Source organism: Pogona vitticeps, chromosome 4 (genome assembly GCF_051106095.1).
Source record: "Pogona vitticeps strain Pit_001003342236 chromosome 4, PviZW2.1, whole genome shotgun sequence".
NCBI classification, from domain to species: domain Eukaryota; kingdom Metazoa; phylum Chordata; class Lepidosauria; order Squamata; family Agamidae; genus Pogona; species Pogona vitticeps.
The window spans coordinates 97,564,247-97,582,084 of record NC_135786.1 but is presented as its reverse complement, the minus strand read 5'-3'; the positions used below and the strand labels follow the sequence as shown (position 1 = coordinate 97,582,084).

General features: G+C 42.1%; 1 protein-coding gene and 1 long non-coding RNA gene across 4 annotated transcripts in view; both read left to right on the top strand.

The window, feature by feature from the left end:
• Nucleotides 1-17,838, top strand: part of LOC144588654 (uncharacterized) — a 364,336-nt gene that overhangs the window by 233,306 nt on the left and 113,192 nt on the right. The gene's annotated exons all lie outside the window — the stretch shown is intronic.
• The window catches only part of OLFM3 (olfactomedin 3), a 219,924-nt gene that overhangs the window by 157,926 nt on the left and 44,160 nt on the right, over nt 1-17,838 (top strand). For all 3 annotated transcript variants that reach the window (XM_020788726.3, XM_020788725.3, XM_072998022.2), the window contains exon 2: nt 2,536-2,682. In XM_020788726.3, coding sequence (XP_020644385.1) covers nt 2,536-2,682 — 147 coding nt within the window. The remainder of the gene's footprint in view (nt 1-2,535; nt 2,683-17,838) is intronic.

Below are 17,838 nucleotides of genomic sequence, written 5' to 3'. Positions count from 1 at the left end.
ATAACATTTTATTTTTGAATGGTAATGACAAGTAAATCATGCAGATGGTATCTAAACAGAATAAATATATAATAGATTGCTTAGCATAAGAAAATTTGTAACATACAATCCATTTCTAAACAGCAAATAAAAAGTCCCAGCTGGTTGTTGTGGGTTTTTCAGGCTCTTTGGCCATATTCTGAAGGGTGTTCTTCCTGACATTTCGCCAGTCTCTGTGGCCGGCATTTTCAGAGGACTGGAGTAGGAACTCTATCCATGCTCTGTTGCTGTTTGTTGGATAGTCCCAGCCTTGCTTCTCAGGAGAGGAGGCACACACATGCACCAAGCCAGTGTGCATGCGCATACTCAAGAATCACTGTGAGGACTCTTTGACAGACACGAATGGACTGAAAGTTACTTTTTTTCTTATGCTAAGTAACAAAATTTCAGCTGGCATATGATATAGTTGCTGTATTTTCCCCAATGGACCAAAGAATTATGAAATGTTACTTTGTGTGACAGAAGCATACCAATCCTACATTAGCAAGGGTTGTGTTTGTTTTGAATGTGTTGTATCTATAGAGAGGAGCTGCCCATGTGGTTTCAATAGCTTCTTCATCTGTTTGGTGTCCATAGGTATCAGGTTCCTTAAAATGGTCTAATTGTTTAGAGGCTATATTGACCCTGTATAGCAAGATAAGCACAGAGCTCCAAAAGTGGACTTCCAGGGCTGGATTTTCATTTGCAGAAGTCCAAAGGCAACGGAACAAATGGTACTGTTTCAAATGGTTTGTAGGTGGTAGTCAACCATGGCTCTCCAAATATTCTTGATACAACTCCGCTCTGCCTCACCATTGGGTATGTTGGCTAGTTATGATAGAAGGTGTAGGCCAAAAACATCTAGAGCAGCAGTTCCCAACCTTGGGTCCCCAAATGTTCTCGGACTGCAATTCCCAGAAGCCTTCACCACCAGCTGTGCTGGCCAGGGGTTCTGGGAGTTGCAGTCCAAGATCACCTGGATTACCCAAGGTTAGGGACCACTGATTTAGAGGGCCATAGTTGCCCAACCCTGCCATATTTGAATATTTCCCAATGTAATAACTCCTTACAAGGAGATTGCTAACCCATTGTGGGAAATGATCTAGTCTGACTTTCTGAATACTATGCTAATTTTTTTTCAGGAGTTATTTTTTTATGTTTAATGGAGCATTGTGTTCAAAGTTGTGATGTACCCTGCTGTCTGAAATAGTGCCAGGCTATTCTGAGCATTAGGCAGGGTGAAGTGTTTGCCTCAGTGGCCTAGTTTTCAGTGTCCTCGAAAGGAAAAAGAGTGTTACTGAATTGATGATTATTGCATTTGTTTTATTTAATGTTTACTACCAGGGAGAGGTATTTGTGGGGAATTTCTGTTTTTGGCACCAAACAATTTTGCCTCCCTTAAGCTTTATGCACCTTTTAAAAGAGAGGTGTGATATATGTATTTTACCTCAGACTGAAAAACTGTCAGGGCAGCCCTGTATACTATGACCCATTCCACACCCTCATTCTTCTGCCTGTTCTTTTCCAGCTGAAGAAGCCACTAGAATGTGACACAAAGAAACCTTTGTTTCCTAATAATGAAAAAGCTAGAACGCTTCCCAAATCTGTCTTCAGGTCTGCTGATGACTATTCTTTTTAGAGTGTTTACTGTCTGTCTCGAAAGTCCTCTGAGGCTTGAATGGTGTTGGTGAAGGAACATCCCTTGTAGCCTTGTTTCCTTGTATTTCTGTGATGGATTTCCCGCCTCCCTCAACCCCCATATTTTGTTCAAAGCCTTTGCTGTCTTCTTCCTGGAGTGGATAGTATAAAATGATCCCTGCAGAAAATCCGACCTGACTGCAATCCATTCCTTTCAGACATAAACAGGCTTTTTGTCAAAATCCCTCTTCCTTATCCTAAAAGAAATGAAAAGCTCTGCATAGTTAACAACAGTTGTCAATGCCATCTCTTTTATAGATACAGTATAAAGTTGATTTGACATGCAAGCTAGAAGAAACATTTCTGTGCCACTTTAAAACTACCTGATGTGCACTTTGGGCATTGTGGTTTGGAGGAATCAAACTGGAGGACCCAGATGCTTTGGAGTAGAGTTCCCATCAACCCCAGTCAGCATACGAAACATGGGTTGTCTAAGTCTAAACTCAGTTATTTATTGATCAATTTTTAAGAAGAGATGGGTAAGCTCTGGAGATCAAGGGCATTTTTCTGGTTCCAGAAGCTTCTAGGGGGCCACACCAGCCTCTCCAAACAAAACTGAGAGGAATTCCTCTAAAAAGTGAAAGAAACACCAAATGTGATTTGTGCATACCTGTTTTGTGGTTGTCTCTTGTACCAAGTCTTCCAGTTACAAAAATCTGTACACCTCCAAGATATCAGTTTTGAAAATAAGAAAGCCCATTTGTTTATTAGGCATTCATTGATTCACAAATATTTTTAAACCAGTTAGATACGAAGATTTCAGAGGACCATACAGAAAAAATGCCTACTTATTCCTGGGCCTCATTATCTTCTTTACAGACTCAGATTAGTCCCAAAGAAGGTTGGCAGGTGTACAGTTCGGCTCAAGACCCAGATGGGCGATGCATTTGCACAGTCGTGGCACCAGAACAAAACCTCTGCTCCAGAGACGCCAAAAGCAGACAACTTAGGCAACTACTAGAGAAGGTAAGTGTACACATACCTTCTGTCATATTACCTGTGAAAACACACACACACAGAGGGGGGGGGAGAGAGAGAGGGAGAGAGACAGACAGACAGAGACAGAGCATTGTGGCACCTTTAAGACTAACAGATTTCTTTCGGTGTGAATTTTGACTTCATTGGCCATTCAACAAGTGGATTGGAATCCAGTTGCAATTGAAATATATTTGTTAATCTTTAATGTTCCTCAGTCTTTTATTTTATTTTGTTTTTCCTATTGAAAACTTGCTGCTCCTACACATGAAAGCCTGTTCCTTTTTCTCTTCCTCCTCTTTGTTTCTCTCCCTCTCCCCAAAAATAACATGTTTATTTTCCATCGAAATAGTTCTGCTGAAACACTTTCTCACATTAATTTAAAAGAAAAAAAATAACAACACTGTAATTAATGTTTCCCGGAGCCTACTAGGTAATAAGTTGATAATGTATTATGAAAGATGTTTGTCTGTAATTATGGGAAGGCAGAATTGGTGTCTCCATGTGAACAGTGATTGGTGATGCCTTCAGTTTCCCAAGTGTTTATTTAAAAAAGAAAACTTGGTTCAAGCAACAAGAATGGTTGTTTTTTGAAAGAAATTTTAAAATGCAGTGAATTTGTTTTGTAGATGCGCAATTTATTGTGTCATTTTATACATTGATTGAAAACAGAATTCTGAGGGATAATAAGAGGCTCTAATGATGATTAGGCATTAGCAGCCATTTCCATTTCCCCAACTATTAGTTCCAATTATTAGTTTTCATAATCTGAAATAAAATTATGGCATTCAGTGCTGTACAGTTATGTGAGGTTTCATGGGAAGAACTGTTAGTGTGTTATGAGAAATTAGTGTACTCAGTTATTATGAGCACATGCTATGCCACAATTATCTACCCTTATAGACATCTGTTTACTGTATCGCTCTGGTTTCTCTTGCTTCCTATCCACTCCATCCGCAAAGAGTGTTCGTTCCTACCAAGCATAAGTGTTGCATGGCTCAGATTCCTACCTACTAATCCAATAAACAGGAACTAAGATTGTCAAGGGAGCTGCACAGATAAGGAACTTCTAAGCTCTGAGCATAATTACAGTAGATGTTGCATCAGTTAGTCCTAAGCACTACTTGAGCGGCTTTATAGTTGGGCCTGCCATCTCACTCCTGAACCCTTTCTGTAATATCAGTGTCAGTCTGGAGCATGTGAGTCTGGCTTCTTCCTCTTAGGTAGAGCTAGAGAGTGGCTAGTCTTATGCTGTAGGATCAGAGCCTGGGGAATTTTGTTTTGGGTAGAATATTCTGCAAGAATCATTCAGTCAGTGTGGGGAGTTGTCAACTCCTCAAAAGTAACTTTTCCAGCCTCTACAGTATGCCAGAGGGACATCACTCTCAATTCTGGACTTTTGCTCTAACTCACCATTTCAATTCTTAGGGGTGAACTGGGAGAGTCTGAAGCTGTTGAGGTAGGCATAGTCATGTGGCCCCAAATCAGCATCTTGCCTTAAATGGAGAAGGAGTACTGTGTCAAATGGCAATGGATATCCACTGACTTCCCTTGCATTCTATAGTTGCCCATTCTGTGCTATAGAATTCGATAGTAGCTGATCCTGAGCTAATCTTGGCAGAGAGGTTGTATGCCATGGCCGAGATATAGAGGGGGAAAGTTGCCTTACCTTCAGTGGAAGTTGTGTGTTCTGTCCAATTCTCTCCTCTGGGAATGTCTCCCAGGGAAGTTATACAGTACACAGCTACAACAGTGATTCAGATAGTCTTACGGGGAATGTGTGTGTCCCTCTGCAGACAGTTTTCATGTTAGTCTGTTTCAAAATGTATTAAAAAAATAAAAAGGAAAGAGAGATGGCACCCTGAAGACTAAGAGATTTCCTTTGCTATGTCCTCTGTGGATTACAGCCCCCTTCCTCAGAGATGTAGATAGTTGTCACAGGTCAGTATACATCATACACATCAAGCACTTGGTAGTAGCATAGGGACCAAGCGATATGAGGAACGGTAGATTGTATTGGTAGTGAACGATCAAAGTGACAGTGGCATTATTAATAGCAGTAATATACATGCAAATTGTTGACTATATATAGACAACACATGAGCAATTAGCTCTTCTATCATTTGATAGGTAGCTGGGATAAGTGGCAATCTTTTTTTATTCATTTTCACTGAGAATAGGAATTGGAGTAGGGAGTAAAGGAGGAATAGGCATGGATAGGAAAAGGGGTAAAGGGTTCAGAGAGCTAAAGAGTATTCTTACATCCAGTTACACAATTATGCTAAAGAGGAAAATCACAAAAAGAAACAAGTTACCTATTTTTCCCAGAGTTTCTATAGTTACTAATCTCTCCATTCCCTTGGACTGTCACATCCTTCTTTTATCTATATGATGTGGTAAACTTTGATGTGTAGATGGAGCTGTTTTCAGGAAGTTGCGATGCTGTGAGGTAAAGGGAGAAAACATTTTGGCCACAGCTATATACAAGACTGTTGATAGAACCACTGTACATGCAATGTGCTATGGAATGTGCTAACAAATGAGCCCTGCTAATCTGACCTATGCAATCTTTTGCTAACAGTACCCCCCTCTGTATTATATATACACAAAATGCAACAGTTACTACACAGCAGAGATATGATTTTCTGCCAGGAGGTACAGTAGTTTTGTTACCGGCCAAACCTGGGTCCTCAGATTCTCTGGCAAGGAATCAGGCATAGACACAACCAGCTGGACCAAACACCCAATTTTATTGAATAGCAGCAAAGAAAAGGTCAGCTGGGGACTTCTCTTAAAAGCAGAGAAGACCCTAAAAATACAGTGTACAAACATTTTATAATGATATAAACAAAGAGCCATAAAGTATTACATTTCTATTGGTCATTTGTACCCCAAGTTTGGATCTTGCCTTTCATTGAGTAGTGATGCCAACTACGCTGATCTATTGATTCCCTATAGATACGCATATTGTGTGCCCCATGTGCCCTTGGCCTATGGCCAGGATGCGGAGGAAAGAGTATCAGTTCCTCTTATCTTTTGGTATCTTTATGTGTAGCCTTCCTGGGCCCTGATATATAGCCTTCACTCTTTGGCTCCCTGCTGTGAATGTTTTGGCCTGTCATCGTGGGTTCCTCTGCATACTAAAATCTAGTTTGATTCGGCTCCGGTATCAGTTTAGATTATCATGACAGCCTTTTATTTGCTATAATTGGCTGTACATCATAAATTTGCTGGTGCCTTACTTGTAGTGATGGCACAACATGTGTCCATAAGTGACCTGGATTTTCTTTCAAAAGACAACCTTGTTGCATTTGCTCTTTACTAAAACAACATTTTTTTCAATTAGTCTGTGCCTAGACTGGGTTTCCCCAACACAGCACATTTAGGATGGTTTATTCTTATCATCCTCACCAAGCACAGCCAGTGGATGTGGCCATGGGAGTTGTAGTCCACCCCTCCTTGGAGAAAGCTGCTCTTGTTAGAACCCAGGAGATGTGAATCCCTGTCCTATTCAGCTGGTGGTAGTTTGAAGATCCAGGCTACCATTTTCTCTCAATCTGTTCTGAAGATCGAGAGGATTAGACTATTGAACCGCATCAAGCGCTTTCAAAAAAAAAGAACAAGCATTAAAATTCTTGCCAGGTTAATGCATGCTGCATATCAATTCCATTTTTTTGTTTCTTTCTCTTTTCATTTCTTCCTATCTCCTTAAATTAATAGACATGAAACCTGGCTGCATTGAGAATTTCTCTCTCCTACACCAAATTAGCAAGATACTGTTTGTCTCCTAGGAAGTGGGGGGGCAGGGAGGAAATGAAATGAAAATACCAAACCAAAACAAAACCATGTTCGTTAGCAAGTGTAGCATCTGCAGCTAAGCTGTGGATGCCATGAAATCGTTCTTGGTCTTTTGCCCCAGAGCCTGCAAAAGCACTTCAGAGTCTTAAACGCAGCTGGGTAGAGCAAAGCATTCAGCTGAAAATGTGGACTTCCTAGCAAAGGACTATATATTTTCCCCCTCCGTTATCTTTTGATTTGTTTGCTTTTTGAAATTCCACAGAGAGGTTGCATAAAAACTGAGAAAAAGGCATATACGAGGCTGGATCCTCAGGAGAGTCCCAGTAGATACCAACCCCAGAGATCTAGGCTTTCCTTATTATTGTTCACTTGCTGCTTCAACAAGACCTTGGCAAGGTAGCTGTTTTGCAATTCCAAGGAGCTCCATGTCCTTGATTGTAGGGTCCGTAGTCCTAAAATGTGACATCACCAATCCCCAAAAAAATCTCTAGCCGCAGATGCCAGTGCCCACAAACGTTAGACCAGTGATGGATGGCTAGCTTTGCCAGGGTAAAAGACAATGGTCCATCTCTGGGAAACTGGCAGTTTACAAGACCCATTAGCTACAGGTGCTGCTCAACTTCAACCATCAAGTACAACAGTGGTCCCCAACCTTGGGCCTCCAGAGGTTCTTGGACTACAACTCCCAGAACCCTTCACCACCACCTCTGCTGGCCAGGATTTCTGGGAGTTGAAGTCCAAGAACATCTGGAGGCCCAAGGTTGGAGACCACTGAAGTACAACATTGAGAATGGGAGTAATCACATCCTCAGAAACCCAATTTGACCCAATGGCTGCCAATTTGTCTGCTAGTAAACTAACTGTAAAAGAATATTTTATTTTATTTACTTCACACCATTAGTTATGTTTATATCCTTGTTTTATATCCAGGGAGCTCAAAGCTGCACACATGGTATTCCTCCCCATTGTGCTCCTTCCAAACATTCTAGGAGGTGGGTTAGACTAAGAGAAGTGACTTGCCCAAAGTCACCATATAAGCTTCATGGTCAAGTCAAGATTTGAATCCAGGTCTCCACAGAAATCTGAACTCTGAACAGGCTCCATGAAAACCATTTAGAAGATTAATTTGGACCATTCTGTATAAGTTTGCCACATGTCATTCTACTTTAGTCATTACTATATGGCAAAATATTGCATTGGGTTATTCTTTTAAATACCTATGTACTGGATACAGGGAATGGAAAACTATCTCTGAGTATTCTCTACCTGGAAAACCCTGAAAAGTGTTGCCACCTGTCAGAATTGAATTGATGACACGTTTATTATTATTATTATTAAAAAATACCAGGCAGTCAATCAAAATTTTAAAAAGATTGATTGGTATTATTTATTTTATTTATTTATTTAACTTATATGCCTCCCACACTAGCCAAAGGTCTCTGGGCAGCTTACAATTAAAATACAGTAAAAAAAAATTTAAAATACAATTAAAATATATACTCTAAAAATTGCCATCAGGACCCACGGTTGATATTATTTCAATTAAAAGCCTTCTGGAAAAGGAAAGTTTTGACATGGCACCAAAATGTCATCAGCGTTGGCACCAGACGAATTTCAGTTGGGATTGTGTACCATAGTCTGGGGGCAGCTGCCGAAAAGGTCCTTTGTCTACAAGCCATCCCTCTTACCTCCTTGAGGAACGGCTCTTTCAAAAGGGCCTCCTGGCTAGATCTTCACTGCTGGGTAGGTTCATATGCAAGGAGGCGGTCCTTCAAGTATCCAGGGCCCAAGCCGTTTAGGGCTTTATATGTCAAAACAAGCACTTTGAATTTTGCCCAGGCAGCAACTGGTAGCCAATGTAATTTAAACAGAATTGACTTGATGTGTTCTCTAGCGGCCCCACCATTCACCAGCCGCGCTGCGAGAAGTTACCGGTGCGTGTGTAACTGTCATGAGACTCTGCTCATCCAGATAGGGCCATAGTTGAAGGAAGATGCCCCTGGCCACCAAGTCCACCTGGGCTTCCAGAGTTAGACTAGGGTCCAGGAGCACCCCCAGGCTGTGGACCCTGTCCCTTAGGGGGAGTGAAACTCCATTCAGGGCAGGGAAATGACCCTCCAGCCTGTCCGGTGAAGCACCCACTAACAGCACTTCCATCTTGTCTGGATTGAGTTTCAATTTATTAACCCTCATCCAGTCCATTATCAGGTCCCGACACGAGTTCAGCACAGAAACTGCCTCACCTGGATTGGTGGAAAATGAGAGGTAGAGCTGTGTGTCATCAGCATATTGCTGACTCCTCAGCCTAAACCTCCTGATGACCTCTCCTAGTGGTTCCATGTAGATGTTAAACAGCATGGGGGACAGTATCGAGCCCTGAGGAACTCCATGACATAAACAGCATGGGACAGAGCAACTGTTCCCCAACACCACCCTCTGGACACAGTCAGCCAGGAAGGAGTGGAAGCACCGTAAAGCGGTGCCCCCAACTCCCAGCCCTGCCAGCCTATCCAGAAGGACACCATGGTCAATGGTGTCAAAAGCTGATGAAAGGTCCATGAGTATCAACAGGGTCACACTCCCCCTGTCTCTCTCCCGGCAAAGGTCATCATACAGGGCGACCAAGGCAGTCTCCATGCCAAAACCCGGCCTGAAACCCAATTGAAATGGATCCAGAAAATTTGTTTCATCCAGCAGCACCTGGAGTTGCCTGGCCACAACCCACTCCAACACTTTGCCCAAATAAGGGAGGTTCACCACTGGTCAGTAGTTAACCACCAGCCTTGGGTCCAGGTTAGGCTTTTTTAGGAGTGGCTGAATTACTGCCTCTTTCAAGGTGGTAAGGACCACTCCCTCTCTCAAAGAGGCATTCATGGCCTCCTGGACCCAGGTGTGAACCCCCCGGTTAGATCTTCCAGTTATATAACAGATGCTGCTGCTGTTGTTATACAGGGAGGCCTAGTTTTAAAATGCAGATATATGAATCAGTTTCTATCCATTTCATTCCAGTTTTGTATATACTGTAATAATCTTGGAACCGCAGCTGGAAAGGACCCTATAGATCATCAACTCCAGCCCCTGTCAGGGAGGCACAATAGAGAATTGAACTCCAACTCTCTGGCTTCGCAGCCAGAGACTTAAACCACTGAGCTATCTAGCAGTTTTGTATTCAGTCATAATTTTGTCCCATCTCATTTCTCCATGGCATATGCAGAAGTCCTCTGTCTTGCTCTGTAAGCAAATGAGGAACATACAGATCAAGGCCAATCCACTCTGTACCCTTCAGAAAACATCTTTATCCACTCCATCCCTTGTCCATGAGATTATCTGTGCATTCCTGATCTCTATTTTTAAAAAGCAATGTTCCTATGAAGGGGAATGCCTATAGCTGTGATCTGGAATGGGCCTATGCAGTTCCCTATGTCACCTATACAATGGAAGTGCATACAACAATCATACTTTCACAACATATATGCTCAGTCATAATAATGTAGATCAATGGTTCCCAACCTTTGGTTGCCAGATCTTCTTGAACTACAACTCTAAGAAATCCAGGCCAGCACAGCTAGCAATGAAGGCTTCTGGGAATTGTAGTCCAAGAACATCTGGGGTGTAGAAAGATTTCAGCAAGATTTAGCAAAATGAGTCAGAGAACAAGGAAACGGCATAATATTCCAGAACATAAAAAGACTGTCTGAATAGTGAGGCATGGCTTTGTCTTCATTCAACAACTCCATGAAATGGCTGGTGGAGCAGCTGCAGGATGACTGCACATGATGGCCCCAATCACAGCTCTCCATGGCACTTCAGTGCTTGGCATGGCCAAGGGAGAACTTGAGCTTTACTGGAAGGTTCAGCTGCCTCTCCCGTTCTCGTTTGGTGCCAGCAAATCACTCTATAGTTTGGTGCCAGATTTCACTTTTCCATCTTTATAACCCAATGTGCCAATTTGGATGCAAAGGATTTGTTGTGGTGTTGCTCCATCTTAAGGGTGAACAATGTTCATTAACAAACACAATTTTGTATACATCTTTCCTAATCCTTGGAAGATGTTGGGGTTTTGGACTACACCTCCACAAGCTTCCCAGTGAGCATGGCCAGCGGCTGGAAGATTGGAGAAGCTGTGATCCAAAGAGTAACTTTTTCAGGCTCTGCCCAAATATATACCGTATTTTTCCGTGTATAAGATGCCCCCATGTATAAGATGCCCCCCACTTTTCTAACCCAAAATTTCTTTCTTTGCAAGAAAGTGGAGGGGAAGGCAGGGATCAAAGTGCTTTGATTCCTTCCTGCTTTCCCTCTCCACTTTCTTTGCAAAAAGCTGCTTTCTCCCTCCACTTTTTGCAAGGGGGAAAGCAGCTTTTTGCAAAGAAAGTGGAGGGGAATCCTCAATTTTTCCTCTGTTTTAGGCAAAAGTGTCATTTTACACATGGAAATATACAGTACTTTTTCAGATGTAAGTTTCCCCAGTATATGCATTTTTACACAGAATTTGAGCTGAGAACAGCATCATGAAGTTCAGACACATTATAAAAGTCCAAAGGATAGATGTTCTTTGATCAAATTATTCAGAAGGTGCAAAATAAGTCTGTTCCTGTAAAAGGGCCCACTGAACACAAATCTCTGGTATCTGTAAGGCAGAGGTATTTTTTGTTAAGATTGATCCATCCAGAAGAAAAGGCATTTGATCGACCTTAAATACCGCATTTGTTTTGATGCCAGGCATCAGAGTTTAAGATTCTGCTGCACAAAATGGTATTTCACCAGGCCCAGAAAAGCCCCTGATTGGCCTTAGAGGTAGAGTATGATTTTGAGGCCAGTCATCAAATGTACAGTCATAAAATGAAAAGACAATAAGCAAAGGGCAAAGCTGTGTGAATCTGTGCTAGCAAGTGCAAACCAGGATAAATTCAGTTCGGAATCTACTATGACATTTGTGTATATGATATAATCAGCACTCAAAGCCTGAAGACTGTTTTGGACAGCTGGATTGCTATCATTATTCTTAGAAGTTTGGGACCTTAACACTGGCTCAGTGATTGGAGTAGAAAGTTAGAAATAAAAACCATCTGTCTTTCAGGGGGCAAAATCTTCATCAGCCATAGGAACTGGGTAAGAGCATACATACTATAATCGTAAAATAACAGGGTGTGTGAACACAGTTGCTCCCGTTCTATGGATGAAAGAAGTGTACCATTTACACTCCTGTGCTAATTTGTTTTCAAGGCTTTGGAGCATTTTATGGCACTCATCCTTTCTGCAACTGTAGTTAACCCATAATACCACTTAAAAGAAGCCCTACTGATATAAAGTAGAACAGTAGTTCTCAACCTTTGATACCTTACATCCCACCAATAACTCTTCTACAGAATCTGTTGCTCATTATGATGAAAACAAAAAGCCCACTTTTCTCAAGGAGGGCATTTATATGTTTACAGTCATTCTACTACTACTATATATATATATCATTTACACTAAATTGGTGGGCAGAGGAGAAGAGGGATTAAGAGAAACACTGGGTATCCAGAGCTAAGGGCAGCAGCAAATGGCACATGGAAGAAGACACATTTGGAAGATATTGTGGAGATTGAGAGAGAAATAATTCTTAAGAAATCTTAGGAAAATCCTGTGTCCCACCTAGACTATTTCAGTGCATCACTGGTTAAGAGCCCCTGTGGGAGATTACTGCAAGGATGCCAAATATATAAGAAGTGGCCTGATGTGGATCTAACTCGCCCAGCATCTTATTTCTAACTGGCATATGCTTCCACAAAATGTAGAGCAGGATTGAGGACTGTGGAACAGGCCAGATGTTGGTGAACTCTCATTCCCTTCAGTTCCAGGCAGCACGGGCGAGGATGATGGAGGAATTTTAGTACTGTGTTTCCCCGAAAATAAGATAGGGTCTTATATTAATTTTTGCTGCAAAAAAACACATTAGGGCTTGTTTTATTTTATAGTCATGTCATCTTCTGGTTGCTGCACAATGCTGCACAATGGTGGAAGGCGGGGTTTAACTTAACTAGGACTTATTTTGGGAGTAGGGCTTATATTACGAGCATCCTGAAAAATCATACTAGTGTTAGTAGACCGACAGACATAATATATTTAACATGCTCAGAGGCTAACACAATGTGCACTTAGTTTATAAAGGCGCACAACAAATATACCTAAATGTATTCCTGCATGTCATGTATACCCCAGAATCCTCTCTATTGCCTTTTATTCCCTTTTTAATATGTATGTAATGCTAACTTTGAAGCAATATGCATGTACCTTGTAAGCAATGTAATACTTTACTTCTGATCATTGCAACAGAAATGTAACATTTTATTCTTGAAATGCATATCCTGAAGATTGGCCAGAGAAACGAGTAGAAGGAGAAGGGGGAACCAGTAGTTTACACTTCAAAGGCTACAACATGCTTCACTTGTGAGATAAGCCAGACTACAAGAGGAAACAATATAAGAGTAATATAAGGCCATATCCTCTTTTTAATATGTATGTAATGCTAACTTTGAAGCAATATGCATGTACCTTGTAAGCAATGTAATACTTTACTTCTGATCATTGCAACAGAAATGTAACATTTTATTCTTGAAATGCATATCCTGAAGATTGGCCAGAGAAACGAGTAGAAGGAGAAGGGGGAACCAGTAGTTTACACTTCAAAGGCTACAACATGCTTCACTTGTGAGATAAGCCAGACTACAAGAGGAAACAATATAAGAGTAATATGAGGCCATATCCTCAGCTATCTTCCTCCCCAAAAGAACAACAAAGGGACCATCTGACTCAAACAGGCAGAGTCATCAAGGACATTTATGAAGACAAATACCCTAGATAGTTGACCCTAATGTGCGAGGAGAAGAAGACAAAACACCACAAATCTAGCAAGTTGGGTTATTTTACATATACAAAGAAAGTAACATCAACATGGGGAAGGGAGATAAAAGTAATTCAGATGCATTCCTTGCAGACATCTTGACTCCTCAAGAGAACATCTCAATCCTAGGTCAACTGGACACGAGGGCATAACATGGACATTGTAGTCCGACCAATTAGAATAACCTCTGGAACTTCTTTGGCCAATAATCAGGAGAATCCTAAGTCAGGGGTTCAAGGAACCAATCAGGTCAAAACCCCTATATCCCCAACGCTGTATCTCAAAACCTATATAATGTTTATGCTCCTATTGTTCAGGGTCCATCTCTGCCTTTAAGAGGTTGGGCCCTGGCTGTGTATTTTAATAAATTGGCATAATAGACAGCCGGTCTTTGCATCTTGGTCTGTGTTCTTCGCCGGAGATAAAGAACCCATTTTCAGGGGTAACATTTCTGGTGCGTTGGCCGGGAAGGCCTTCCGGTGAAGCTGAGGCTTCCTCAAAGGAAGACGCAGACTACCTAGCCCCGGCCTTTGGCCTGCCACCCGCTCTCCACGGTGAGTACCAGGAGTAGGTGCTCTTCGTGAACTATAGGATAAGGGAGATTCCTGAAAGACGGTAATCCCAAGAGGTCTGGGGAAGCGCTTGAAGGAGACCCTTCACTACAAAGACGCCCCACTTCATTGCTGAGGCTGTGCCTGTGACGCTTTGAGGTGAACGCAAGTGTGTAGTGAACAGGACCTGAGTGTGATACGATTGGTGGGTTGTGAGTGTGCTCATCTGGGCCAAACTCATCAGGGTTTGGGAGTGCTTGTGTCCTAGACGCTCTTTAGAAGTAAGACCCGGCCGGGCGGAGTAAAACTTGCTGGGCAAGGACCAGTTATGGGCCGTTGCGCCAGTAAGGCACCAAGCGATAAGGGGACGCTCTTGGCTTGCGTGTTAAACAATTGGAGAGGGCTTGTAGGCAAAAGATTGGGGCTTAAAAAGAGATGCATTATTAAATTATGCACCAAAGTTTGGCCTTCCGTGCTTCCAGTCAACCCCCCTTGGCTGGAGGCGGGAAGTTTTTCGCCAGATGCCCTTAAGGCGCTGGCACAATGGGCTGAAGAGGAGCTCAAGAAGGGGGAGCAATCCAATGCCCGCTATGCTTCATGCTTCCTAAGCATCGCCAAAGACCCTACATTATATGTTGGGGCTGCAAGAGACGCAAGATCAAATTATGCACTCAAATTTTACTTATTGCAGTTTCTGGCAGAGGATGCAACAAAGGGGGGAAGGAAAATCATCTGAGATAGTAGGCTGTTTTGCTTCAGTATCAGCCCAGCCTGAAAAGATACAAGGGAAACTTAAAGTTAGTCCCTCTGAGACCAACAACATCCTGTATGGTTCTATGGATTAGGTAGCCCTCCCCCCCACCGACCTGCAAGTATAAAGTTTTAGTGGCAGGTCCTAACAAAGATAAGGAAGCAGAGAAAGACTTAAGCAAGTGAGACAGAAAAAAACTTGCCAGATTCAGTAACAGGAGAGAGATGGGAACTTCCCCTCCCTGCTCTTCAGCAGCCTCAGAAGGGGGGGGGAGCCACACCAACAGTACAGGCCGGAGGAGGCAGGTTTCTTGACTTCACCTCCAGCAATCAGGAAACAAAACAAAACAGAATCACACACACACACACACACACACAAAAAGACACTAGGGGAATTGCTGACTATGGAATCCCACAGAAAACATGCAGGACAATGGAAGATGCAGTATGTGGATTGTTGGCAGAGTACGTGTTTGAGACAGGAAGGCTTCAGAGTTGGGAAGCGCAAGATGAAACCACAGAGGTGAGTTATCTGGAATTTTTTTTTTCCTTCTATTTCCCAAGTTCCCCTCCCAGATACTAAATGGGGCTGGTGTACATTCCTGGGCATAGTGGGATTCTGAAATAAATATATTTGGATTTCAAATTTTCCTGTTTGGGCATCCTCTCTCTATGAGGCACTTAAAGGGCTAAGAGGAGACTCCATGCATGATGAAGGCTTTCCAGCTCCTGAAGCAGAGGCTACTCTCTGCCCCAGAACGGGCTGCCTGACACAGAACAGCCACTTATTTGTTCATGAATGAGACAGCATGGCACTGGGAGTCCCCATGCAGATGACTGGCAACTGACGAAGGCCTGTAGCTTATCTCTCAAAAGTTGGACCTAGTGACCAAGGGCTGGCGCTCATGTTTACAAGCTGTGGCAGCTGCTGTCCTTCTTATAAAGGAGGCATGCTGGTTTTCTATGGGAGTGCAGGTAACAGTCCGGTGCTGGAGCAAAAAGGGGGGCCCTCTGACTTTACTTCTGGTTAACCTGAAGCCACGACTCATTCTGAGTATGTGTTTGAACTCTGCCACCCTTCTGCCACCATTTGCCTAAAAGTAGACTCATATGGTTGAGGCACAAGCCCTTCCACCTGAGACTTTACCCGCGCCCTCACATTGGCCCAGGGCTGGGAAAATAAATTTTTACAGACTCCCACTGAGCTTTTAGGGTGTTGCCTGTTTTGGGGGACCTTTGGAGAAATAGGGACTTCAGGACAGTAGGAGAAGAGGAAAGAGAGGTATGATTGGTGGTGATGAAGTGCAGAGAAATGCAAAGGAAGAGAATTTGAAGATAGAATAGGTTAGTAGATAAGAGATAGCAAGCAGAATTACCAGGAACATTCAGACCCCCCCTCCTTGCTCCTCCAGATGCACAAAGTGGCAGCTGGAGAGACAAGGGGGGTTGATTTCATACCAGGAATGGCCTGCTTGTTTTACCAGGATTGTTACATAGGCACTTTCTGTGGGAATTCCTTAGACACACATGTGAAAATTACTGCATTACTTGATAATCTGTGTTCTTGGACATCTGGACAATTGAAACTGTACCATCTGCATGAAAATTTGTTGAAAATACTTACTCACACACTGAAATGTTTCTGAAAAGGTACTACAGTACTTTCAAGATTGACAAAGGAGATTTCCAAGAGGGGTTGGGGAAGATTACCATAACTATTTGCTTGGAGTTTCTCATTTACAGAAAAAAAAAAGGTTGAAGGGATCGCTGCCCCCCCCCAGTGGATGGAAAACAGACAGAGATTGGAAGATCTTCGCCGTTACACCATAGAGCAAAGAAATTTAGTGCTGTAATAAAAATGATAGGATTTCTTTTCCTTGCATATGTATCATCCTGATGGGAATTGTGCTTTTGTTTTAAAGTTTAACTGCTTGTATTATTTCTAAGTTTACTCTCTGTGAAACATATGGTTTTGCAACTGCTTTTTACCAGTCCTGGCTTCCTGACTTTTCCAATGTCATCCTTTCAAAATGTGTTATGTCTTTAATTGTTGCTTTTGCAATTTGTGGGTTAGAGTTTAAATTCCGCCATCTTATTGCTGTCAGAATTTAAAAAGGGGGGAGTGTTAGTAGACCGACAGACATAATATATTTAACATGCTCAGAGGCTAACACAATGTGCACTTAGTTTATAAAGGCGCACAACAAATATACCTAAATGTATTCCTGCATGTCATGTATACCCCAGAATCCTCTCTATTGCCTTTTATTCCCTTTTTAATATGTATGTAATGCTAACTTTGAAGCAATATGCATGTACCTTGTAAGCAATGTAATACTTTACTTCTGATCATTGCAACAGAAATGTAACATTTTATTCTTGAAATGCATATCCTGAAGATTGGCCAGAGAAACGAGTAGAAGGAGAAGGGGGAACCAGTAGTTTACACTTCAAAGGCTACAACATGCTTCACTTGTGAGATAAGCCAGACTACAAGAGGAAACAATATAAGAGTAATATAAGGCCATATCCTCTTTTTAATATGTATGTAATGCTAACTTTGAAGCAATATGCATGTACCTTGTAAGCAATGTAATACTTTACTTCTGATCATTGCAACAGAAATGTAACATTTTATTCTTGAAATGCATATCCTGAAGATTGGCCAGAGAAACGAGTAGAAGGAGAAGGGGGAACCAGTAGTTTACACTTCAAAGGCTACAACATGCTTCACTTGTGAGATAAGCCAGACTACAAGAGGAAACAATATAAGAGTAATATGAGGCCATATCCTCAGCTATCTTCCTCCCCAAAAGAACAACAAAGGGACCATCTGACTCAAACAGGCAGAGTCATCAAGGACATTTATGAAGACAAATACCCTAGATAGTTGACCCTAATGTGCGAGGAGAAGAAGACAAAACACCACAAATCTAGCAAGTTGGGTTATTTTACATATACAAAGAAAGTAACATCAACATGGGGAAGGGAGATAAAAGTAATTCAGATGCATTCCTTGCAGACATCTTGACTCCTCAAGAGAACATCTCAATCCTAGGTCAACTGGACACGAGGGCATAACATGGACATTGTAGTCCGACCAATTAGAATAACCTCTGGAACTTCTTTGGCCAATAATCAGGAAGATCCTATGTCAAAGAC